The 26,087-nt window shown below is 39.4% G+C and overlaps 2 protein-coding genes across 14 annotated transcripts in view; one reads left to right on the top strand and one right to left on the bottom strand.

The window, feature by feature from the left end:
• Positions 1–1,614: 1,614 nt before the first annotated feature.
• On the bottom strand, positions 1,615–11,552 carry TRAPPC2 (trafficking protein particle complex subunit 2). Of its 5 annotated transcripts, XM_077146324.1 has the most exons (7): positions 11,387–11,552; positions 9,832–9,952; positions 7,467–7,606; positions 6,737–6,848; positions 4,494–4,637; positions 3,985–4,071; positions 1,615–2,748 (listed from the first exon to the last, which is right to left on the bottom strand). In XM_077146324.1, exons 4-7 carry the CDS (start codon positions 6,827–6,829, stop codon positions 2,650–2,652), a joined length of 423 nt encoding a protein of 140 aa, XP_077002439.1. In that variant the 5' UTR covers positions 6,830–6,848; positions 7,467–7,606; positions 9,832–9,952; positions 11,387–11,552; the 3' UTR covers positions 1,615–2,649. The 5 variants fall into 5 exon arrangements, with proteins under 5 accessions (XP_077002439.1, XP_077002440.1, XP_077002441.1 ...); XM_077146325.1 differs by lacking the exon at positions 7,467–7,606; XM_077146326.1 differs by lacking the exon at positions 9,832–9,952.
• Positions 11,303–26,087, top strand: part of OFD1 (OFD1 centriole and centriolar satellite protein) — a 55,822-nt gene continuing 41,037 nt past the window's right edge. For 4 of the 9 annotated variants that reach the window (XM_077146310.1, XM_077146304.1, XM_077146309.1 and 1 more), the window contains exons 1-5: positions 11,579–11,971; positions 12,146–12,244; positions 18,282–18,482; positions 20,685–20,753; positions 20,838–20,868. In XM_077146310.1, the coding sequence (XP_077002425.1) occupies positions 11,963–11,971; positions 12,146–12,244; positions 18,282–18,482; positions 20,685–20,753; positions 20,838–20,868 (409 nt within the window). In that variant the 5' untranslated portion in view covers positions 11,579–11,962. Of the gene's footprint in view, positions 11,559–11,578; positions 12,245–18,277; positions 18,483–20,684; positions 20,754–20,837; positions 20,869–26,087 lie in introns of those variants that run through there. The other 5 variants (XM_077146308.1, XM_077146307.1, XM_077146306.1 and 2 more) reach the window with 5 other exon arrangements.

Genomic DNA, 26,087 nt, shown 5'->3' with positions numbered 1-26,087 from the left:
AAACAGATGGGGGAGAAAAGCAGGTGGTGACTGGCGGGTGGGGTGGTGAGAAGCAGCTGCAGAGCCCCTGAGGAAGGGAAGCATTAGGGGTGTGCTACAGCCTGGGAGGGTGTGTCCCCAGTATTATAACACTGCTGCATACCTCACAGTGGCTGGCCATCTATATCTAGCTTGCTTCCTGCTGTCTATGAACAGAAAGGGAAAATACTAAACCTGCAGAGTGGACTAAGGTACATTTGACAACTGATTTAGCAATCACAGTGTGCCATGTAGAAGGAAAACTACAATTCCATCAGTGAATAACTAACCCTAACCCTGAGCGTGTTGTCATTTTCATCACCCTTGTGGAAAAATTCAAAAAGGGTGAAAAATTCAAAAAGTCAAAACAGCTCAAATGTTCCTTGTCTTAAATCTTGCTTTTTATATTTCTATAAAAACTTCAGTTTTCACTTTTGTACTGACATCAGTGTCTTGTAGGGCAGTTAAGTATTGGGTAGAAAGAATATACCAGCGTATCCAGTGAAAGGTGGGCTCTGTCCAGTCAGTGTTGTTTCTGAGGAGTTAATGCTGTGACTGGCAGCCAGGAAGTATTGACCTGACAACAGTGAGGGAACCTGGGTGCACTGTGAGCAGAGTAGAGTGGTAGTTATCTATAGACATGTAAAATATGGGCCTCAAGGATGCCTCTTGGGAGATGTTTCTGGCTATAGAAAGTGGACAGAGCCAGATTTGTGCATTTTTATTTGGATCTTTTTTGGGGGGGCTAACATGACAAATTCAGTGCCAACTTAACCTGTGTTCATAGGAACCCCTGTAAAAGGTTCTCATGCTTCGGGCTCCCAGGATGCCACTGATTTTCTTAAACTTATTTCACCCCATTGCTCTTTGTGTTAAAAAACCATTGGTGACATCTCTTACCCAGATCTAAGCTATGCCTGAATCCTTAGGCTTTTTAGCCAAATTATTAGGCTGGCCATTAGCCCCTCAATTCCCCTCACACCCAGTCCTCTCACTTCAGTCCTATACTCACTTCAGTGATTTTCTCCACACCTGGCCTAGAGTGTGTCCCCTGCTCTGCGCTCCCACCCACTCCTCCATTCATCACTGTACTCCCTGGAAGGCCTTCAAAGTCTTAGTCATCCATGAAACTTGGTACTGAATTATTGGGATGTGCTTATATAATGTTACTTGTTCCCACCTGGTTCTCACTGGTCTGGAGGAAAGGATGGCTGTTTGCATGGTATGTTAGTTTGTGGTTGAGCCAGGCACAGGCCCAACGTCTTCCCACCCCTACAACTTTCTGCCGTAACTCCACGCTGCTGCCCCAGGATGGCTTGCATTAACAGCCCTCTGGATTGTAAGCTCACTGAGGACAGGGTAAACACTATGCAGTACATAGATGTTTGGGTCTCTCCAATTAACATGGTTGGGATTACTCCTAAGTTTCTAGACAAGTATCTTTTTTCCCCCCACTCCAAAAGCTCTGAGGCAATCTGAACCCTGTATGATGGATTAAGGTGTCATATTATTTTACAGACTTTCAACAGGAAATAGGATTAAAATGGTGGGGCAGGGACAGCAGTTTAAAATAGGGAATTAGATTTATACCACAAATTTGGAAAACATCTTTATTTAAGAAATCAAATAAATAGACAGGATAAAAAATTATGGTCGCAACTTCACACAAGAATCTTAGAATTAAGCGTTCAAGTTATTCAGAATGGAACAAAATTTTTCAAATGCTCATGATTCGCACAGAATACATCACATTACTTATTTGTCAGTGGATAGTTACTATTTTACAGTAAGATCTCATACTTATTACAATACAAAAGAGACCACCCCTACCTTTTTCTGATGTATAGCCTAAAAAGCTAAATTATAAAATGTTAATGTAATCCAAACTTTTGATTACAGTTCTAAAATAGCCTTATAACTAGTACAGATAGCACTTAGTCCTCACTTTACTATTTTAGGAAAAGGAAATAAAATATGACAGAAGCCACACACTTCATTGTGGCTGTCTGGTCTGGTCTGGTCTTTCATTGGTCCCAGCCTTCCATTTTACAAACATAGATCCAGGATTCTCAAATGACCACAGAATTGCTATTCTTGTTCTCTGACAGAGACAGACATGTGACATTTAGCACCACAAAACCTTTTTTCTTCGGCTTCTTAGGTGGTGCTATGCATGTTGCCTATTAACTTTTATAACACCATCCCTAAATGTATAAGTAAATCAATGTGTGCATACTATCAATTTCATTCCTTACTGCAGAAGCTTTTAGTTGAAATCTGTCTACCAAAGCTTGATTACGACATTTGTTTTGCACTGGTAAATCCAGATAAAGCTATTTGAATAAGCTATCTTAATTTTCAACTTCTAAAATAAAAATATTTCAAGATTACTGATAAAGAGTTTATTATAAATAACATTGTTCACAAGCAAACAGTGATCTATTGATAAAAGACAAGAAAATGGATGTACTATTTTTTTTAAATATAAAAGGAACTTCGTTAGGTTTAGATAAACAGAGACAACATATAAGTTTCCCAGGTTATTTAATCAAGTTACTTACTTACAATGTACACATTCCTGCGTATACCCCATTGTATGAAGTAACTGTTTATTTCAGAATTTTTCAGCCTTCAGCTTAATAGGTGTTTCTTTCCAAGAAACTGAACTTTTCTGTCAAATGCGCTTGATCGAATAGGAGAGTTGGGTTCATAAAATGGATTCATTGCAAACTAGAAAAGAAAAAGCTATTAGTGTGCTTGTCAAAGTAAAGCGGCTGACAAATCACAGGCGTTCAGAAGAACATTATTTTGAAGTTTAAATGAAAAGAAATCAAAGACATTCAAAAGTCTAAAGACCACATTTTTAAAAATATTAAACACCTTGTAAGGAAATGTTTGTTTGGGTGTTTGCTTTTGAGAAGCACCTAGGGGAAAACTAATGGGAGGATGAGAAGGGTTGCCTCTGAGGTTATAGCAACTGCCAGGTGTACCCTGTGGGTGAGATACGATTGATTACATATTCATCATACATACACAGACAACTCTGTAAGGCCATTTTGGCTATGTAAAAAGACAAACAAATCTGCCCTGTGCTTAAGAACCAACCCAAAGTGATGCCACACTGTTATTTTCAAGTTAGCCTTTTGCAGTAATTTTTTTAAAAACAGGTTTTTAAGGCTCTCTGTTAGCACAAGGCTAAATAAATGATCAGTTTCTCAGATAAAGTAATAAGTGTATCATATCATGTGAGAGAAGATTACTAATGGGAAAAGGAGTTACTGATTTTTACACCTCAATCACTTGATATTGTCCCTCTTTCTAAGATGTTAAATATGCTTATTTTCTATCTGTGACCAGGAATATTAATTGTTAAAATGATATAACTACTGATATGTAAGAAATCATGTCCAAATACAAACCCATTTAAATTATTAACATACTGTTGTTAGCACTGCAGTTTAACTACTGACACCCTAGTACTACTATTATTTTTTTAAAAAATATCAAGAAATGCTGATTTGGCACCATTTGCTTTGCGTGATTATAAGACTCACTTCCTGCCAGTCTATAGTCATTACATTGTAACTTATTTATAAAACAGATGAAGAACATCTGAAATTAAAATTTATAAAGCACCTTCATTTACACTGCTTCTTTGCCTCTCTTTAGATTTCCATAATAAAATCAATTATATGCACTAAAAGGGGGAGAATGAAACCATTTACCTTTAGAATCATTTAAAAATAATGAACAGGAGTTGTTTTCCTAAATACATATTAATAACCTGGCAGTGAAGACTTGCTTGTTGAGGGAGTTATTAGAGATAGTTCCACCCATGGGGGAAGAAAGCTAGTCTGAGATGAAAAATGTGAGGGATAAGTGAGTTACTTCAACAGACCAGTTTCCTGTCAAAGTAAGAATTTCCTTTTATAATTAGATTTAAAAAAATGATAGAACATATCATACCTTTATATACAAATCATAGACATCAGTAAAGAAGTTCTTTATCCCATCTTCTTGCCTTATGTCATGAAGCATGATAAATCTCATATGTGAAATAATTAAGGTGTACTCTTTCTTAGAAAGGAAAACTGAAAAGCAATCAGCTGATGCATTATTCTTCAAATGCAATATGTTTTGTGATGGTAAAAGTTAAACACGTAAACTGGGTTTAAAGCTAGACTAGTTTTATAAAGAACATTTTTGAAACTTAGAAAATGAAGTAAAATCGCCCTTCAAATGAATCAGACAAACCTGAGTTATACATATGAGACATGGCTTTAAAATTATTGTTAAACAAGATGTTTTGTGTTTTCTTTTTTTGCCTAAAAAATAAAAGTACCACAAATGGCAATTTTGACATTCTTTCCTGACTTTTTTCATCCACAGATTCAGAGCCTGGCATCTCTGTTCCATCTTCTAGTTTTTTAACCCACCATTTTGTTACACATATTTCTTTAAAAGGTAAGGATATGGCCTGCGGTAACAAATGCTGAAACAAACCACTCATTGAATTTGTCCACCGTTTTCAAGTACATGTTGTTGGAGAGCCACATGTTCTCATCCACAAGGTCGAGGGCAGCATGTGCTATGAACTGGTTCAGATGACGGTGATCGTCCTAGATTACAAGGTGAGCAGCGACAGATTAATGTTTACCAACAGCATCTAAGGCCTACACCACCCACAGTTCCTTCTGTACGTTTCTACAGATGGTTTTCTTGTGAGGAACAAACGTTTTCTGCTTTTACTTCATTTATTATCGTCATGCTACTTACAAAAGATCTCTGTGTTTTCATGTAAATTCTTTTTAAATTTGTTGTTTAAAACTCAACAAAAAGAACAGAAACACAGTCAATTCATCAATGAAACGTGGCCAGGAAATTAAATAGAAAATGTTCTTTTAATGTTGCAAGAAGGAAGTCACCCAAATTCGGCAACCATTTGAGCATGTGAAAAAAAATATGTTACAAAAATAAAAGTAGACTTTGTTTTTGAGCAGGTCACATCTTATTCCAGGAGAAAGACGTGAAACAATATGTATGTGGATCTGGATAAAGGCCAGCAGTTTGGGCAGGCTGGACCCAAGCAGGTGGGGCAGGAGAGCTACAGAGCAGAGGGGCCCTGTGCCAGGGCCTCACGGCACAGGGAGGGCTGCCCAGGCTGAGGCATGAGGAAGCAGCAGCCACAGCTGAGGAGGGGACACTTGTACCGGGTTGGCCCCTTTCACGTGAATGGAGGTCTCAGGGCTGGGTGACTTGGGAGTACAAGAAGGCCATAAGCAGTCACCTATATCACATGTGTCCACAGCAGGAGAGCATCCTGTCAGAGGTGGGAGTGTCCTTCCCACGATGGGGAGAGGAAAGTCCCAACCTGGAATGTACTCTCGCTCCTGCAGAATTCTCTCTTCCCAATGCATGTTTCAAAGTCCACCTCCTTGCTGAGGAGGTCATTCCCATGACTGGGCTGGAGGAAGGCTACAGGCTGCCCTGGAGCCCCTGGCACAGCTAAAGCAGGCTTGCTTCAGTCACACTGCCATGATGAAGCTAATCTAATCCTTACAGAAGTGGATGCGTTCTGTGTCTGGCTCAGAGCAGCAGTTTCTATTCCTGTATACTGATGATCAATCGTGACAGAGAGGAAGAAAACTCAAGAAAGGCTTTAAGAAGGTGAGTGGTAGTGGGAGAAAGAATTAAAGATCAAGAAATATTTCTACAGGCACTGCTTTGCCCACAGGTAACCAGGTGTGTAGAAACTATATCGAAGGGGTCCCATGGAGCAACTATTGCTGCAGAGACACCTCCAAAGTTTTAGAGAGCAGTGCTCTCAGATGAATGTGAGAAAATAATGGAGCAACTACACCTGGTAGATAGTATTTTTTACACAAATTTCTTTCAGACTTTAGAGGCAAGACCTGAATATTTGCAAAGGATTGTGCACTGACAATTATGCATTACGATTAATTTAAAACCTGAACTCCTTGTCCCCAAGGCCATTAAAACCTATTTTGGGAGGTTAGGAGAAACACAGCATGACTTTTCAGCAATTTATTAGTATTAGTACAGAAAACATGGAAGGGACCAGCTATTTCCATCTCAAGACGCTATGGCTTACATTTACTCTGAAAAGCAGTATGTTCTTGAACCAAACTTGACAAGAAAGTTGGGGAGCATGACTTCCAATACTGACTGTTTTCAGCCCACAGTGCTACAGGAGTTCCAAGAACTCCATGCAGCAGAAGCCATGTCGGCAGGAGGCCCTGTACACAAGATTATCTTAAACCCGGTTTAGGTTGCTTGCAGTATATCCTGATGAAAAATCTGATTCACTGGGACGATAGGGGCTTCCTGGCATTTCAAGGCAGCACTGGCTGGTCTTCCAGGCCCACCACCAGGTGGACTGTCTACCTGTGCTTCAGAAGCAGCATTTCATAGTGGGTGACCTGGTGAACTGAGTATCAGGGAGGAAGAGACCAAGAGCATCATGTTAGCATGTGCTCAATAAAGGTGGGCTGAGTTAAAGGCCGAATAAACACCTCAAAGAGCATGCCCTGGCTGCCCTCTATCAGCCTGTGGGGCCCCTGCAGCAAGCCACTTCTGATTGTGGTAGATTTCAGTTAACTCATCTGGCCAGGTCTGTTCCAGTTTCAAAACTGCATTACACCATATCATAACAACATCATAAAAATACAAAGGGAATTTCTTAAGGTTCCATACGTACTTTGGATTCTGCTTTTCCAGCTGGCAAAAACTCCATTTCGAAAACTGGATTATCATGATGGCCAACAATGACAAAATAGAAGCTTCCAGACATTGTCTTCAATAAATGGGTCCTAATTAAATTAAGTGAAAAAATATATACAGTTTTAATATTCAATACTGAAGACCAAAAACAGTTAGGAACCTTCAGTTCAAGGGGCCCTGTGTGCCTGGTGGTGTACGGTGGGTGAAATTTGGACTAGACCAGTTAGCAGGAGCACTAACTCTGTGAAAGATTCATAAAGGATAGCCAGCTAGCTAAGTCAAGTAGAGAGTGGCAAAAGGGCAAAGGAAATAATTTGTATCTTTGAGACAATTGTGAGGATATCCTTCTGAGGATGCTAAATGCAACTGTAACTCCCATCATGTAGGCAGAAAGGAGAGATACTGTATCATTTATCAGAAGACTTTGTGCTGTGTTTTTCTTCTTACTACTTGAAGTACCTATGCTACAAATAGAAGTTTCAGCAAATGGGAGCTAAGCTTATGATATACTTCCTCATACACTGATGTTTAAGAAAGGAAGAAAAATTTTTGTATTCTAGAAAAGAAGAAATAATAACCCAAGAAGACATTCTGAGGCATTAACACATCTTGAGGCTAGTGTAAACAAGTTTGCTGAAGAAATGAGACTAAGAGAAGTGGGGGAAATAATCAGTGATTTTGTGGCTTTTGCCATGGATAGTTGATACCTGGATGGGTAGAGTTACAAATGTATATAGTTTCAGCACAGGGGCTTTGGAGTTAGAGCAAAGTTCAAGTCCAGCTCTGCCACTTGCTAGCAAGGTGACCACAGGCAAGTTCCTTAATCTCCCAATATTTGTTTCCTCACCTGTAAAATAGATAAAACTGTAGCTATCTTACAGTGTCCTTATGATGACTACATTAGCTAATGCACATAAAGCACCCTGCAGTGTCTGGCTCACAATAAATGTTCAATAAACGCTCTGTGAATAACATGGACGAGCATGTACACAGTGGATGTAGTGACTAGTAATTCTTCAATGTGGGACAGAAATCTGACTGAGATTCTCCTAGACTATATGTCTGAGGAATGTTAGAGAGCCCAAGAGTCATCAAGCCTCACTGGCCACTACTGGTTCATAAAGAGCATACAATAAAATCAGAAGAAATGTGAAATGTATTTCCTAATGGATGAGACATTGTACACGAAATCAGGGCACTGCTGACACTTTTAACTGGAATTGGAAGGCTATGACTTTGAAGAAAAAGGCAGATATGAGACCCTTTTGACAAGGTAAAGTAGGATTTAAAATGTCACGGTGGGGCATGTTACAGCCTGCAGGCCAAATCTGGCCTCACCCACCCTGTGGCTGCTTTTGCATTATCACAGAACAACTGAGCAGCTGTGACAGAGACCATCTGGCCCTTTACAGGAAAAGTTTGCCAACCTGTTTTAGGGGAAAGACTAGAAAGGCCCATATAATAAAACTGGATAATGAAGCAATGATATAAAAGCTATGAAAAGCTAGAAGAATTGGTAATTCTTAAGACAAAGTGGAGGGAAGGGGGGTGGAAACTTGAAATTTCAACAAAGTAAACAATGATACCATTAGTTCTTGCTAGAATAGGTTTCACAGCTAGAGTTTGGCAAGGGAAGGGCTGATTTTCTCCAGCACAAACATTTTAGAAGCAGCAGCAGCAAAAAAGAAAAAAAAATTACATAAGGAAGACACTGGTGATTTAGTCTTTGTTCAGGTGGCTGCCAGCATGTCTATGAGAAGCTGCTGAAGTAGTTAAGGTACCTAGGGAGATACCTTCCATTACAAGGGACTGGACCCATTGTCTGACTGGAAGGGAGCCATGACTCTTGCTTGTGGTGAAAACAGCCACTGTCCCCAGAGGCCCTGGGCTTCTCTTGACAGGCAGGCAATTAAAGAAATCAGCGCTTGGTGATACAAGGAGAGCTCTGACAACCTGACACTTACAGAGAATGTGCACGTGATAATGCAACAAACGCAAAAATGGGAACGGAAACCTGTGAGGACAGCATCTGAGCTGAAATGTGTGAAACATGTTAAGGAGAACAAAAAAGCCTTTTTAGGCTACAGTTGGTAAAAAGCAGGGGAGGAAAGGTCCACTGCTTTGGCACTTGGTATACACTCAAATAACAGAGGATGTACAACTGTGCAATTTCAATTTTCTCTGTCAAAGAGAATGATTTTCAAACAGCGAGTGTAGAAGAGACAAGGTTAGGCAGCCTATGAACCTCAAGATATTAAGACAATATCTAGAAATTTCAATAAATCCGAGTCTTCCAGGCACCGCAAATTATCTTGGATTAACAAATGTGACTGTGTTAACTACTGTGTGCTGGTGTGTGTGTGTGTGTGTGTGTGTGTGTGTGTGTGTGTGTGTTGGGGGAGAGGATCTAGGTTAGGGAGTGCTCTGGAGATAAGACAAGAGAAACTGAAGGAATTTAGGATGTTAAACAGGGAAAAAGAGACCTTTTCTGGTGGGTGGAAGTACAGCACTATACAATTTCTAAACATGATACACTGTCTAATGGAAAAGGAATTTGGCTAGGGATGGCAAATGGGTTTCCTCTTAGGAGCTAATTCTAATCAATTGGTAGACTGCCAGGGGCCAGTGCTAAGAAAGATTCTGAGACTAAGTGCTGCAAGTGGGAAAGATTGCTATGATCAATTATTAATGTCTGCCATGGGTTTGGGAGGGGGCAGTGCCTATATGAGTGCCAAGTATTTGCTATCTCTGGATTAGACAGCTTATTCCAAATTGCCCCATAGGCCAAGCCTAGAACTGATGATGTGACGTTTCAAGGAAGGACACTGGCGCAATGAAACCAAGAACTTTAACAATTGGAGAACCATCAGACTGCCTGGTGAGATGGTTAACCCTGCCCACCTCCCCCTATCACCAGAAGTGAGTGAGGGGAGGCTGAAAGACCATCAATAACAGGGGTAGAGTGGGAGGAGGAACACAAGGATCTCAGAAGTCCCCACCAACTCTGAAGACTTTTGAGCTGCAGGCAAAAGCAAGACTCCATTTTCAAAGCCATTCATTTTTAGAGCAAACCTGTTAATCCTCTACAAGGGAACTTCCAGAAGCCTGCCTTGTGCTCCTGCCAACAGTAGTTTCAGTTGTTCCAATGGCCTGGGGGTGCAGCACTGAACTGGTGTGGCATAGAACATGTCTCCTGCAGTGATGAGCAGCAGTATGGAATACTTTCAATATTTCTCTAATGGGAAAATTCCCTATCAAAATTATAAACAAGCCCCCCAGCCCCTAAGTGAGGTTATGGTAGCTTTGTAGAATATTTCATATTCATTTCATTTCTATTCAACTTTGGGACCAAAGATGGTGTGGGTCAATGGGCAAAGAAGCTTTTTATTTTGTAACTAGAAAAGTGATTCTACTTTTTAACACATCCACAACATATTATCATCTTTTTAGAACTGTTTTCATCAATTCACTGTTCTCTTCCAAAGCTGTAATGCTTCTCATCAACGGGATCGTGTACTGGTATTTAAAACCTCCTCCCACTTCGCTTTGCACTTCTTTTCTCAACTTTACTCTACCAACTCTGCTAGAGTTGACAGTTGTACTGATTTTTTCTCCCAAATTTACTTTGACTGGGTCCACTCCAGAGCTAGTGTTCTTGTTTTTCTCTTCACGCCTGGAATGCTTTCCCTGATTCCATGTATGCAGACCTCACCCACTCTCCAAAGTCCAATCAAAGTCCCTCCTCTTGCATAATTACTTCCCAACACCAATGTGCAGTGCTCTCCACCTCCTACGAAGTCCTGTCACTGCATAGCCAGGGGTCAAAACTCATCGTGCTCTTCTGTGCTGTGCGCAAAGCAGACACCGACCAATTTTGTCCGCGTAGACGTTAGATACCTTATATCCACAGCACAGCACTCTGGAGTTGGGCCAGATTCCTCACAGGCCCGAGAAGGCTCTGGATTTTTCTGACTTTGTTCATTTCTCCCCTTCCTGCAATGCTCTCCGTTTTGCCCACCATCCAAGTCCTACCTGACGAAGTCACACTTTTACCCTAGAGATGGCCCTGATCACTTCCATCTTCAAACACCTCTCCTTTCTCTAAGCTCTTTACCCAGAAAACATCTTGGTTCTTATCCAATTTGCTGGCTGTAGTATTTTCATGCTGCTCGTGAGCCTGGTTCCTTTTCTAATCAGATGTAAGCATCTCGGGCACCGGGCTCACCTTTACCTTCCCCAGAGCACACACAACGGCGGGTACTCGACACACACGGGCGGGGGTGGGGTGGTACGGGCATCTAGTGAGATGCTGCTATGCATCCTACCACGCACGGACACCTCCGACAACAAAGGACTTTCGGGTCCCAACTGTCAACAGTGCTGCGGCAGCGAAACCCCGGGTAAGCTGAAGGAGCCAGTGAAGGGAGAAGACGCCCAGTCCCCGTGCTTAAGGACGTCTGCAGGCTGAACCTGCCCGGAACTCGGGGCGGGTTCGCCGGCTGAATTGTGACGGGGTCAGCCGGCCGGGGCATTAGGGAGGGACGGGGCCACCACCTGCCACAGGCGGGGCCCGGGACGGCCTCCAGAGCCCCGGAGCGCCCGCCCCGCCACTCGCTCCATCCCTTACCTGAGGCTGGAGGCAAACAACCGAGGCACTGAGTCGGTCGCCGTGGAGGAGCCCAGCACTCCAAACAACAGAGGCACAGAGTCGGTCGCCGTGGAGGAGCCCAGCACTCCGCACCTTCACCCCGTTTTCCCGACGCAGTCCTCGCGAGACTCTACGGTTGCCCTCTCGCGAGGTGTGGGTGGAGGGCAGGTCTAACGCATGCGCCGTAACGCTCGAGAGAGGGCGGCTGTGTATGGCGCGTCGCGAGGACAGGCGGTTTAGGTTCTGAGCCTGGAAAACTCCCGGTCGTGGCTCCAGCCCCTTGTGCCTCCTCTCTCCGGGACTCCTCCCTCCAGCTGCCTTAGAGTGTGTCGCCCGGGTCCCGTCCCCGCCCCTCGGGAGCCGCGGAGAAGGGAAGTGCGCGTCCTTGCCCGGGTCCCTAGTTCGGAGTGCGGGCTGGAGGGCTCAGCTCCCTCTACCTTCCCGTCCCCGTAGGACCAGGTCCGGGCTTTGAAGGCCGGGCCGTTCCCTGGACCTGGGCCCCGAACTCCGTCCCCTCCCGGGGAAGCCCACGGCTCCAGGGGAAGCTCACACCTGATGGCTCAGGTAGCTACCTAGGGCCCTCCTCGGAGACCAGGCGGAAATGAAGTCTCTTGTTTACGTTCGTTAAAGCCCTTTCCCAGCTGCGCCTCTTCTAGCTACCCTGGAGGCCACCGGTCCAGTTTAGAAATTCACGTCCCTCCTCCCGCCAGGTAACCCCTAACGCCTTTTCTGTTTCAGTGCAACATGCCCCCCAAGTCTGACGTTTTGAGTCAAGATGAGCTGCGCAAAAGGCTGTACCAGACGTTTAAGGATCGGGGTATACTGGACACGCTCAAGGTATTAGATTTAGGTGTATCTGTTTCATAATTTTTGTAAGTGTATAAACCTGTATCCACAGGGAGTCGTCCTTTAAATTCGTCCGGGCCTTGCGTTCTAAATACAGTACGATATGTAAATTGCATTGGTGAATTACATTTTTGTGTTCCTGTATAACTCTATCCTGGAATAATAAAGCCTCTTGAAGATGGTTTGAAGAGATGGAGTCTTTAAAAGAGCAATTCAAATAATAGAGTTATTGAACCAACATTAAGATAGGAGGGGTTTTAGAAAATGAATTTAGAATAGCATTTAGAAAATGAACGTGTTGTAGCAAGGTAGACTTGCTTCATAAATCTGACTTATGGGTTGCTGAATTAATGTGTTTTTGTGATACTCACTTTTGGATGAAGAAGGATACTGACACCATATAGAAAACACTGAGTGTGCTGCTAAACTGTAGAAAGAATAGTTTGAGAGGTGAGAAATTCTTCATTAAAATATATTAAAAGATACGACTGATTTGGGCAGCAAATGTCTAACTGGTACACTTTGTATTTGGATTAACAGCAAAGAGTAGGATTGCTTCAGAAGTATTTTCATTACTATATACACTTCAAAAGTGTATTTTATATTTAAAATAGGAAATAAAAGTACACTTGATTCCCCCTCCCAAAATCATTTTTGTAGCAACCACAAAAAAAACCCTCCGACTTATCTGGAAAATACAGAAAAGCATAAAGGAGAAAAAGAATCTCTAATACAATCCCAAATTGGCATGTTTAATATATGTATATATGCTTGTATCCTACTTTTTACATTTAATATTTTATGGTGAACATTTTCTTGTACCATTAAAGTTTCTTGAAATTCTCATTTTCAGTGGCAGCAGGCTCATCTTTGGATATTTGGACAATTTATCTAGGAGTCCCGTGTTGAATGTTTAGGTTGTACCCAGTTTCTACACAAACCTTCAGTTGTATCTCTCAGTTTCTGCCTAGGATAGATTAGATGGTATTACTGAGTCAAAGAACGGATGCATTTTTAAGTCTCTTGGTATATGCATGTTCTGGAACGATTGTAATGGTTTATTTTCCACCAGCAGTTTGAGAATGCTCGTCTCACTGTGACTTTTCCAATGTTATTATTATTACATCTTTTTAACTAATCTAAGATTGGAAAAAAATGTATTTTACTATTCGTCTGTTTTCTTATTAATGAGGTTGCCACCTAAAATTTTTTTGCCATTTGTTTCTTGCCTATGTTTTTTCTAGGATGTTATTGTTTTTCTTATTAATGTATTAGTGCTCTTTTAATAGAAATTATTAATCCTTTTTCCCCATTTTTCTGTGGTACTTCTTGGTGGTTTTTTTTTTTGAGTGCATGGTCTGGGAATCGAACCCGGGTCTCCCACATGAAAGGCGGACATTCTAACAACTGAACTACCCATACACCGGTGTTTGATTTTAATTTGGCTATTTCAATATTGATGTGTGATATTTTTATATGGTTATAAAAGTTTTTTTTTTTGCTTTATAGTCCTCAGTAAATTCTCCACTAAGACCGAATATTCACTTTTATTTTAAGCTTCTAAAAAGTCTTCATTTCTTTGCAGTTAGCTCCTTAACCCACCTGGAATTAATTGTAGTGTATGGTATAATTGCTTTAGTACATTTTCTAATGTTGAACAGTCCTTGCTTTCCTGAGCGTGGCGTGTTTTGTTTTCTTTTATTTCTGGATGAGATTTGATAGTATTTTACTTTGCATCTGCAGTCAAAATTGATATTGGCAAATCATTTTCCTTTTTAGAGCTACCCTTGTTTAGTTTTGGAGGCTGGGTTATGATAGCCTGTTCTTTTTTACAGCTGCAGCCTGATCTCAGGAAGAATACTTTCCCTGCTAATTTTGCAGCTGACTTTTTCGGTTTCTGTTCTTACAGCCTGATCAATGGCAGGGAAGGGAAGATATTTACTTTCAGTTCAAGCTAATTTTTACTTTCTTAGTTAGATGGTTGTGGCCTGGGTGAGTCCTAATCTTTAAAAAAAATTTTTTTAAGTGGCCTATTTAATATCCTATTTGGATGTTTGAGAAGAATTTGTGTATATGGTTAGATACAAAATCATGTAGGTATCTCTTAACTGAACCTTTTCAAATCTTCTGTTTTATTTTTTATTAACTTTTTTATTGTATAGTATAACATGTATACAAAGCAAGAAATAAAAGAGCAATAGTTTTCAAAGCACTCTTCAGCAAGTAGTTACAGGGCAGATCCCAGAGTTTGTCATGGGCTACCATACAATCCTCTCAGATTTTTTCCTTCTAGCTGCTCCAAAATATAGGAGGCTAGAAGGCTTATATATATTTTTGTCATCACCATCAGCTTTTTCCATTCTTTTTGTGTGTGTGTGAAAAATAACATGTATACAAAAAAGCAATAAATTTCAAAGCACAGCACCACAATTAATTGTAGAACATGTTTCAGGGTTTGACATGGGTTACATTTCCACAATTTTAGGTTTTTACTTCTAGCTGCTCTAAGATGCTGGATCCTAAAAGATATCAATTTAATGATTCAGCATTCATATTTATTTGTTAAATCCTGTCTTCACTGTATAAGTCTGCCATCACCCTTGATCTTTCCATCCCTCTCTTTAGGGGTGTTTGGGCTATGGCCAGTCTAAATTTTTCATATTAGAAGGGTCTGTCACTACTATGGAGTAGGGAGATGGAACTATCTGATGTTCTGGAGAGGCTGGGCCCTCTAGGTTTCAGGACTTATCTGGCTGTTTTATTTTGGATCAACTTAATCTGTCAATTTGTGAGAAGACCCACAAGTCTCCACGCCCCTACCCCCATTCTTGTATGCAACTATTTTATTTACTTATTTTGAATAGATTTTCTCTTCGCATCAACTATTGGAAAGCCCCAAGCCAGTTTTGCCATTCATTCTAGCAAGTACTGGCTGACATGCATTTGTAAAAATGGAAATTCATCTATACTGTCGTCTCATTTTTCCCTACTCTTATTTTCTTTCCCCTTTTTTATATCATTCATTTATATTTCTTCTTATTTCACTACTCATTTGGAAGACACCTAAATTCCTTAGTAATTAAGTTGAATCTGAACATATGCCTTCTTCAGTGTGCTACAAATCTAATTAAGCCACCTCTAAATTTTACTGATGGAAGGTGCTGTAGTTGTGAATTTTTTTCTTGTTTCACTTACTGAATTGTATTAGATGAGCGCATGGGTATTCTGTTCAGTGTAAATGTCTTTTTTTTAGTTATTTTTTTATTGATGTATATTATATACTCACATATCATGTAATCATCCAAAATTTACAGTCAGTTCACTGTATCATCATATAGCTGTGCATTTATCATCACAATAGACTTTTTTTTTCTTTTTTGTGAAAAATAACATATATACAAAAAGGCGATAAATTTCAAAGCACATTGCAATGATGAATTGTAGAACAGATTTCAGAATTTGGTTTGGGTTACAATTCCACAATTTTAGATACTGGAAGCTAAAAGAACTATCAATAGAATGATTCAGCAGTCAAACTCATTTGTTAAACCCGATCTTCTCTGTATAACTCCACCATCACCTTGGCTCTTTCTCCCATTCTTTAGGGGTACTTGGACTCTGCGCATTCTAACTTTTTCATGTTGGAAGGGGCTGTCAGTAATATGGGGTAGGGGAATGGAACTAGTTGATGTTCTGGACAGGCTGGGCCCTCTGTATTTCAGGACTTATCTGGTCTGGGAACCCATTTGAAGGTTGTAGGTTTCTGTAAAGTTACCCTAGTGCATGGAACCTTTGTAGAATCTTGTATAATGCCATAGGTGTTCTTCAGGATTGGCAGGAATGGTTTTGGTTGGGTTTGGCAAGTTATGATAGGTAGCAATGTCTAACTGAAGCTTGCATAAGAGTGACCACCATGGTAGGCTCTCAACTCTATTTGAACTCTCTCAGCCACTGATACCTCATTTGTTACACTTCTTTTCCCCCTTTTGGTCAAGATGGCATTGTTGATCCCATGGTGCCAGGGCCCGGCTCATGGGAGTCATCTCCCACGCTGCCAGGGAGACTTTTACCCCTAAAATATCTTGTCCCACGTAGAGGGGAGGGCAGTGGTTTCACTTGCAGAGTTAGGCTTAGAGAGAGAGAGAGGTCACATCTGAGCAACAAAAGAGGTCCTCCGGAAGTAACACTTAGGCATACCTATAGGTAGGCTAAGTTTCTCTGCTACATACATAAGCTTCACAAGAGCAAGCCCCAAGATCAAGAGCTTGGCCTATTGATTTGGGTGTCCCTAATGTTTGACACAGTATCGGGTTTCCCTGGCGGTAAAGTTTAATAGTTCCATAATTTTTTTCCCCATCCCTCAAGGGACTTTGCCAATACTTTTTGATTGTCTGCTTAATATACTGTGGGATGTATCCAGGCATTACATTAAGATATACAGGATTAAAGGCTCTCATTCTTATTCTGGTTTCCCTGTGTTTGGATTGTTTAAATGATCTATCCAGACAGGTTGAGTTAGATTATGTGCTACAGAAAATTTAGGTTCTGAACAAAATAAACCTTTCTTCCTTTGGTCTCAAAGTGTAGATGAGATTCTAAAATACAGACAGCATCTTCCTTACCCCTGTGTTCTGAATTACCTTAATCCTGATCTGATCAGCTTCATTCTTATTTCTAAATACCAGGTTATACATATATAAAACAGGAATCTAGAAATAACAACTGCCACTCCAGACTAAATGTGCCTGCTGTAAGAGCTTACATTCTAGACCTGGTTTTCTTCTAATTATTTTCTAAATGAGACTATACAATAGTTGCTCTTTTATTTCTGGCTTATTTTGCATCACCAAATGTCCCACAGGTTCCTTCACAATGTTGTATGCCTCACAACTTTGTTCCTTCTTATAGCAGCACAATATTCGATCATATGTATAGACCATCATTTGCCAATCAACTTCTCAGGCAGTGGATCTTTTAGCCACCTCCATTCATTGGGCATCATGTGTAATATCCGAGGTCAACAGTCCATCAGCACTCTCAATTTTAGATAATTTCATTGTTCCCGAGAGAAATATAACCAATAAACACACTGTCACCAAATAGAAAATCTAAACCTCCCCTTAACTCTTGTCCCTCCCCCCCCAGTATAAATGTCTTTTAATATAGGATTTTTGATGTGTAAGTTGTCCTATTGTATGTTGGTAGTTATGTACTATTCTAATTTCCACTTAAAGAATAAAGGAAAGAGGTACAAGAGCTCCATCTGTGCTGTTCCTAGGAATTTAATAGATATTACTTATTGCTGAACCCCATAAATTTGGGCAACATATTTTTAAGTTCAGCCCAATTGTAAGCTTCCAAATTATATGTAGAATAGATTGAAACAAATATCCAATAGGCTGATTAACTTAGGGGATTTAAAAAAAAACTCAAACGAATAATAAGAGCGCTAATGTAAACTTTTTAACCTTGAGATGTGTACTCTGAGCCTTAATTTCCTCATTTATAAAATGTGGAAGAAATAATTGTAATTTTCCATTGTTTTGGAATATAAATATGATACGTGAAAGTAAATCCTAATGGGACTTTTTTGTGTTAACTAATTTTTCTCTTGAGAGTGTTATTTCCCTTTTGGGGACCCAATTTTATTTTGTGCAGAATATCCATTAACCTGGTTTGACCCAGTATTATTTTCATAAACTCCGGTAATCTACAGAGAGGTGGAGTGACAGTATTTTCTCTTATACTTGATCTCCTGATTATAAACTGTTGAAGTGGGCGTGTGGGAAAGTGAAGTTGGAGTCTACAAGGATTCTGGCTAACCACCAGTTCACTTGGAAGTTTGTGAAAGGAAGCTTCTTCCCGAACCCACCATGCTGCTTGTCTCATGGTTAAGACAAACTGTGCAGGGAAGATTCCTGACTTGGCCATGGATCTAGGACCATTCTGGAAACAAAAGAAAAGTTTCTAATTTACGTGACAGATCTATGTGCCTCTAGTAAAATGTTTTCTTGTGTTTTTGAGCTAGACCCAACTCAGAAATCAGCTGATTCATCAATTGATGCACCCTGTTTTGAGCGGACAGCTGCAGCCCCAGTCGGTTCCAGTGGAAGGGAGTGGCCTCTTAATTGGTGCTTCTAACTATCTAGTGGCAGATCACTTACGAAGATGTGGCTACGAATATTCGCTTTCTGTTTTCTTTCCGGAAAGTAGTTTGGCAAAAGAAGAGGTAAAGTCTTTCCTTTTCTGTTTTTGCATTTTCACCGTTTCTTCCACTGATAATTATGAAGTGCTTTATCATAGCTAAGTGCTCCTTGACTAGCTAAGTCCGTTTCTGAGGTTGAATTCACATCATATCTGCACATATATATTTGGTACATAATACAACAAATAAGTAGTAAATTTGATTATTGTTATTGATTCCTTGTTATCCCAATTTTTTTGTCAAATAGAGACATATAGAATCACTAAATGTTTCAGCACTAAAATTGCTCATACTTTGCATGTTGTCTGAGAAGAGTCATAGCTGCCATTTATCTTGAATGTTTGTGCGCACTGGGCAATATGCAACAAGCCACACTGCAGGTGTCACCTATATTACAGGTTTGGAACTACACTCTCCAGAGGGGAAATGATTTACCCAAGGTCACATAAGTTGTAAGTGGTAGATCAGGGCAGTAAATCTAGATGTTTACTATGATCCTTTTACTATGCCATGGTCTCTTCAGATATTTTTCTTCTCGGTAATTGCATAAGAGAAGTGAGAGTGACTGTATATGGTTCTCAAATATTTTAGGTTGATGTCTCAGATGTTTTCTGTTTTACCGTTTTCCTCATTATTTTAACTTTATTTCTCCACTATTGCTGTTGAACATATTAGTCACACTTTATTATTTTAAAGGCAGATGTAGCAATTTTTCCCTATGTTTTTACTCTTTATTTCATCCATAACTGTCCAACAATTCTTTAATGACAAAATGTTTATTCATCAACATTAGGCATTCTTTTTTGGTCCACCAAACTTTTAAGTTTCCAGTGACATTTCACAATTTTGCTTATTGTATGAGCAATAGTCGATTGTATAATTATTATGGCAATAATTAATCCAGTTCACACACTTAAGAGTTTCTACTTATACAAAATGCCATGCACTGTATTTTCTTTATAGAAAAACCAATTGAAAACAAATTTATGTCAGTGTTCTCAGGGCAGATACAGTTAATGATGCACACTGTAGTAGAAATATGTGTTCAGAATAGCTACCTAAAATGTCTGCTCAAAAATATTTTAGGTAATACTTTTTCATTTATAGTATAAAGACAGTAAAAATTGGTAATTTGTAAGAAGAGTAAAAATTTAGTTTATTTTTAAAATAAACTTATTTTTAAATAAGTGTTTCAAAAAATTCATTGTAGTTGAAAGAACTTGGAATTCACTCATGTATTCATTGGTTCATCAAATATTTGAATGCTTCTTTAAAGCATTAACCATTTCTGTTATTTCTCTTAGGCATATCATTTTTTTTAACTTTTATATTTTATAGGATAACGTATATACAAAGCAAAGAAATAAAAAAGCAATAGTTTTCAAAGCACTCTTCAACACGTAGTTACAGGACAGATCCCAGAGTTTGTCATGGGCTACCATACCATCCTCTTATATTTTTCCTTCTAGCTGCTCCAGAATATAGGAGGCTAGAGGGCTTAGATACTTTTTTGTCATTACGATTGACTTTTTTTCCTTCTTTTTTTGTTAACAATAGCATATATACAAAACTATAAACTTCAAAGCCCAGCACTACAATTAGTTGTAGAACATATTTCAGGGGTTGGTATGGGTTACAATTCCACAAATTTAGGTTTTTACTTCTAGCTGCTCTAAAATACTGGAGACGAAAAGAGATAGCAATTTAATGATTCGGCATTCATATTCATTTGTTAAATCCTGTCTTCACTGTATAAGTCTACCATCACCTTTGATCTTTCCATCTTTCTCTTTGGGGTTGTTTGGGCTATGGCCATTCTAAATTTTTGATATTGGAAGGGTCTGTCACTAATATGGGGTAGGGAGATGGAACTATCCGATGTTCTGGAGATGCTGGGCTAGGTTTCAGGACTTATGTGGACCAGAGACCCATCTGGAGGTTGTAGGTTTCTGGAAAATTATTAGGCGTATCATTTTTGTGAAGTATTTGGAGGTATATTCTGTGATCCAGAAAACTATTTTATCCTTTTGACTTCTATGTGTTTATTATCATTCATTTCACAGTATAAGAAAGAGCTTCAATTTTGTATTATTAGCATAGTTAAAATTTTATTTATTTACTCTAAAGCATGATTGCTAATCTCAAATTCAGAAATATACCCTAATTTATCTTTTAAACATCAATATAAAATAGATCTATTTAATTAATCCTTTTGCTTTTTTCCAGATGTTTACTCTGCAAGGGCTATTACAACTCATTAAAGTCAACCCCCAGTCCAGTCTCTACAAATCACTGGTAGGATTGTTTAATTTTTATCACCTGATTTTGTTGGTTAATTGTAACTGAATAATTGAATAAAGGTAAATATTTTTTTAACAGGTTTCGCGATTTGAGAAAGAAAACCAAAAAGGTAGGAACCTTCATTTTGTAGAGAATAGCAACATTTTTGTCATGTACTTTTTCCAATAAAAGTATGAAACTAATAATTTTTAGGGGGAGAGGAAGGAATTTAATTTTAATTAAATTATTTGATTTTTTTCCCTTGCTGTTACTACCTTACATTTTAAGTAAACAGGACAGTTCGTTCTGTTGTTCTGACAGATGTAGATAATTCCCCCCAATTTCCATCTTTTTAATAACTCATAGATAATATAAAATAAGAAAACTAAACAGTGTATCACAAGCTCTAAGAAACAGATTAAAAGATAATTGTCTTAAAGACCAGCAGTGAGGGAAACACTACATACGTAGCTTGATTTCAATAAGGAACCTGACAAGATTCCTCATAATATTCTTGCAAAGTAAAATTAAGAAATTGGGAGTAGATTATATACAGTTTTAACAATTCTCTGAAACGGAATTGTCATTGAGTACAGCAATATCAGCCTCTTGAGAGGTCCTTAATATACTAGAAACACTGGTATTGGGAATAAGGGGTGTAATTGCCTGTCAGCCCACCCTTAGGAGATTGTGCTGAATGACAGAACCCAGGTTCAGGACCTATATTGGGATAAGGACAGAATAAAGGAAACAGGATTGTGAGGAGTGAATTTTAGCATAATCCATGCATTTTGTCCCTGGCACCAAGCACACAGATGGGCACAATGTTGAAGAAGAAAAGGGGAAAAGTACTGAAAAACATTGTTGCATCATATATGGGAAGTTCTGTAGACATTGAAAGGACAAGTATTCTTATATAAGTAATTCATAGAATAAAGAGTGCTGTGAATTAAAAAAAAATAAAAAATTATAAAAAGAGATAAAAATACCCACTATTGGAACAGTTGAGTTAATTAAGAATGTATAGGCCAAGTAGCTTCATATTCTAGGTATATCCCCCTCAAGTACAATTTATAGAGTATTGATTGTGTTATACTGTCTTAAATGGTATATATATTTTACCTGTGTTTACATGTAATTCAGTATTATTAATTTTAATTTTTAAGTGTGTAATCGGGCCTGATAAATTGCCTTACTTTTGGCCTTGATAATAAGCTTTCATCTGATCCATACCTACCGTGGGTGCCAGATCCTGGGCTGGACTTGACGATGGGCTTTGTCACCTGAACACAAGCTGATAACTTGCCTTTAACGCTTGGTTGTTCTTTATATCTCTTTAAATAATCGGTGATATTATTTAATAATCATTTCGTGTTAGTATGTTACTGAATGTTATTTGTTGCTAGCACTGATGCCATCCCTGCTGGGACATTCATGTATTTACAACAAATTCATCAAACCTTTGAGTACCTACTCTTTGCTAGCCAGTTGTCTACAACTTAATTGCAGGTCCCTTAGTAGTAATGTTATCAAAGGATAAGTAAACTAGGTCACAAGACATTTGGACTGCCTGTAAAATAGATCATCCACGTCGAAGTTCAATATAGTAAATGATCCAATATGCTTTACTCTGAAGCAGAGCTAACATAACTTTTTGTGTTGCTGGAAATGTCTAGACCTGTCCTGTGCTGTGTAATGTGGCCCCTAGCCACATATGACTGCACCTGAAACACTGCTTCGTGTGACTGAAGAACTGAATCTTTAGTTTAATTTAAATTTGAACAGCCATACATACATAGTGGCTACCACATTGGATAGCATGGGTCTAAGGGATATAGTTATAGTTAGCTATTCTTTCAGAAGGAAATTTAATGCTTGGAAGGATATTAAGAACTAATCCATGTGCTTACTAAATACCAAATAAGTATTTGTTATTCTTAAAAACAGTTTTCACTTTTTTTTAAATGCTTTTTAAATGCTTGTGGTTCCAAAAGACATCTGGGGAAGATGGCGGCTTAGTAAGACGCGCGGATCTTAGTTTCTTCTCCAGGACACCTACTAGGGGAGTAGAAACGATACAGAAAGCGCCCAAAGCCACAACAGAGATAAAAAAGACAGCGTACCCCATCCTGGAACGGCTGGCTGGCTGAGAGAAGCAGCTCGGGTGAGATCGCCGAGGCATGCGGGCCTTACCGGGCGGGGTGGCAAGCGGCCGGAGTTACTCCCTTCCCCCTTCCCGGGCCAGCTGGGAGAATTGGAGAGGTGGTCCCCTGAAACCAAGGCGACTGGCGCCCACACCACGCGCAGCCCCCGGACCAACTGAGAGAATTGGATCGGAAACCCCCAGGCCGCGGAGAACGGTGACCCCGTGACTCCCGGGGAACGTGCACTCTCTCGGGCGGGCCGCTGCCGCTGGCGCCCTCCCGCCACGCTTGTTGCCCAGGGCCGACTAGGAAATTCGGACGGGCTCTTTCCCTGGCTGCGGCGACCAGCAACCCTCCCTGCGTTCGGACCCCGGGCCGGCTCAAGCCGCTTCGGCTAGCGAACCCCCAGGACGGCGAGAGTTTTCCAAAGTTTAAGGTCCCACAGCACCTTTTACTGGTGGGACCCGCAGACAAACGTGTGCCACGAGCGCCACCTACTGGGCAGAATAAGAAAAACAGAACCCAGAGATTTCACAGAAAAATATTACAACCTTGCTGGGTCCAACACCAAGAGAAATCTGACTAAATGCCCAGACGCCAGCAGCAGAAGATAACTGTCCACGCTCAAAAGATTGAGAATATGGCTCAGTCAAAGGAACAAACCAATAGCTCAAATGAGACACAAGAGCTGAGACAACTAATGCTGAATATACGAACAGAAATGGAAAACCTCTTCAAAAATGAAATCGATAAATTGAGGGAGGACATGAAGAGGACATGGGCTGAACATAAAGAAGAAATAGAAAAACTGAAAAAACAAATCGCAGAACTTATGGAAGTGAAGGATAAAGTAGCAAACATAGAAAAAATAATGGATAGCTACAATGATAGATTTAAAGAGACAGAAGATAGAATTAGTGATTTGGAGGATGGAACATCTGAATTCCAAAAAGAAACAGAAACTATAGGGAAAAGAATGGAAAAATTTGAACAGGGTATCAGGGAACTCAAGGACAATATGAACCGCACAAATATACGTGTTGTGGGTGTCCCAGAAGGAGAAGAGAAGGGAAAAGGAGGAGAAAAACTAATGGAAGAAATTATCACTGAAAATTTCCCAACTCTTATGAAAGACCTAAAATTACAGATCCAAGAAGTGCAGCGCACCCCAAAGAGATTAGACCCAAATAGGCGTTCTCCAAGACACTTACTAGTTAGAATGTCAGAGGTCAAAGAGAAAGAGAAGATCTTGAAAGCAGCAAGAGAAAAACAATCCATTACATACAAGGGAAACCCAATAAGACTTTGTGTAGATTTCTCAGCAGAAACCATGGAAGCTAGAAGACAGTGGGATGATATATTTAAAATACTAAAAGAGAAAAACTGCCAACCAAGACTCCTATATCCAGCAAAATTATCCTTCAAAAATGAGGGAGAAATTAAAACATTCTCAGACAAAAAGTCACTGAAAGAATTTGTGACCAAGAGACCAGCTCTGCAAGAAATACTAAAGGGAGCACTAGAGTCAGATACAAAAAGACAGAAGAGAGAGATATGGAAAAGAGTGTAGAAAGAAGGAAAATCAGATATGATATATATAATACAAAAGGCAAAATGTTAGAGGAAAATATTATCCAAACAGTAATAACACTAAATGTCAATGGACTGAATTCCCCAATCAAAAGACATAGATTGGCAGAATGAATTAAAAAACAGGATCCTTCTATATGCTGTCTACAGGAAACACATCTTAGACCCAAAGATAAACATAGGTTGAAAGTGAAAGGTTGGGAAAAGATATTTCATGCAAATAACAACCAGAAAAGAGCAGGAGTGGCTATACTAATATCCAACAAATTAGACTTCAAATGTAAAACAGTTAAAAGAGACAAAGAAGGACACTATATACTAATAAAAGGAACAATTAAACAAGAAGACATAACAATCATAAATATTTACGCACCGAATCAGAATGCCCCAAAATACGTGAGGAATATACTGCAAACACTGAAAAGGGAAATAGACTCATATACCATAATAGTTGGAGACTTCAACTCACCACTCTCATCAAGGGACAGAACATCTAGACAGAGGATCAACAAAGAAATAGAGAATCTGAATATTACTATAAATGAACTAGACTTAATAGACATTTATAGGACATTACATCCCACAACAGCAGGATACACCTTTTTCTCAAGTGCTCATGGATCATTCTCAAAGATAGACCATATGCTGGGTCACAAAGCAAGTCTTAACAAATTTAAAAAGATTGAAATCTTACACAACACTTTCTTGGACCATAAAGGAATGATGTTGGAAATCAATAATAGGCAGAGTGCCAGAAAATTCACAAATACGTGGAGGCTGAACAACACACTCCTAAACAACGACTGGGTCAAAGAAGAAATTGCAAGAGAAATTAGCAAATACCTCAAGGCGAATGAAAATGAAAACACAACATATCAAAACTTATGGGACGCAGCAAAGGCAGTGCTAAGAGGGAAATTTATTGCTCTAAATGCCTATATCAGAAAAGAAGAAAAGGCAAAAATTCAGGAATTAACTTTCCATTTGGAAGAACTGGAGAAAGAACAGCAAGCTAACCCCAAAGCAAGCAAAAGGAAAGAAATAACAAAGATTAGAGCACAAATAAATGAAATTGAAAACATGAAAACAATAGAGAAAATCAATAAGGCCAGAAGTTGGTTCTATGAGAAAATCAATAAGATTGATGGGCCCTTAGCAAGATTGACAAAAAGAAGAAGAGAGAGGATGCAAATAAATAAGATCAGAAATGGAAGAGGAGACATAACTACTGACCTCACAGAAATAAAGGAGGTAATAACAGGATGCTATGAACAACTTTACGCCAATAAATACAACAATTTAGAGGAAATGGACGGGTTCCTGGAAAGACATGAACAACCAACTTTGACTCAAGAAGACATAGATGACCTCAACAAACCAATCACAAGTAAAGAAATTGAATTAGTCATTCAAAAGCTTCCTAAAAAGAAAAGTCCAGGACCAGATGGCTTCACATGTGAATTCTACCAAACGTTCCAGAAAGAATTAGTACCAATTCTCTTCAAATTCTTCAAAAAAATCGAAGTGGAGGGAAAACTACCTAATTCATTCTATGAAGCCAACATTACCCTCATACCAAAACCAGGCAAAGATATTACAAAAAAAGAAAACTACA

The sequence above is a fragment of the Tamandua tetradactyla genome, chromosome X, assembly GCF_023851605.1.
Source record: "Tamandua tetradactyla isolate mTamTet1 chromosome X, mTamTet1.pri, whole genome shotgun sequence".
Lineage (NCBI taxonomy): Eukaryota > Metazoa > Chordata > Mammalia > Pilosa > Myrmecophagidae > Tamandua > Tamandua tetradactyla.
This window is presented reverse-complemented; position numbering and strand designations above follow the sequence as displayed.

Excerpts from the sequence above, each read along its gene's own strand:
- TRAPPC2 (XM_077146324.1), bottom strand. The coding sequence starts at position 6,829 with ATGTCTGGAAGCTTCTATTTTGTCATTGTTGGCCATCATGATAATCCA. Across the intron at positions 4,638-6,736 it reads CTGGAAAAGCAGAATCCAAA|GACGATCACCGTCATCTGAA; the intron begins GTACGTATGGAA and ends CTTGTAATCTAG. Across the intron at positions 4,072-4,493 it reads CAGCATTTGTTACCGCAGGC|CATATGAGATTTATCATGCT; the intron begins CATATCCTTACC and ends TTAATTATTTCA.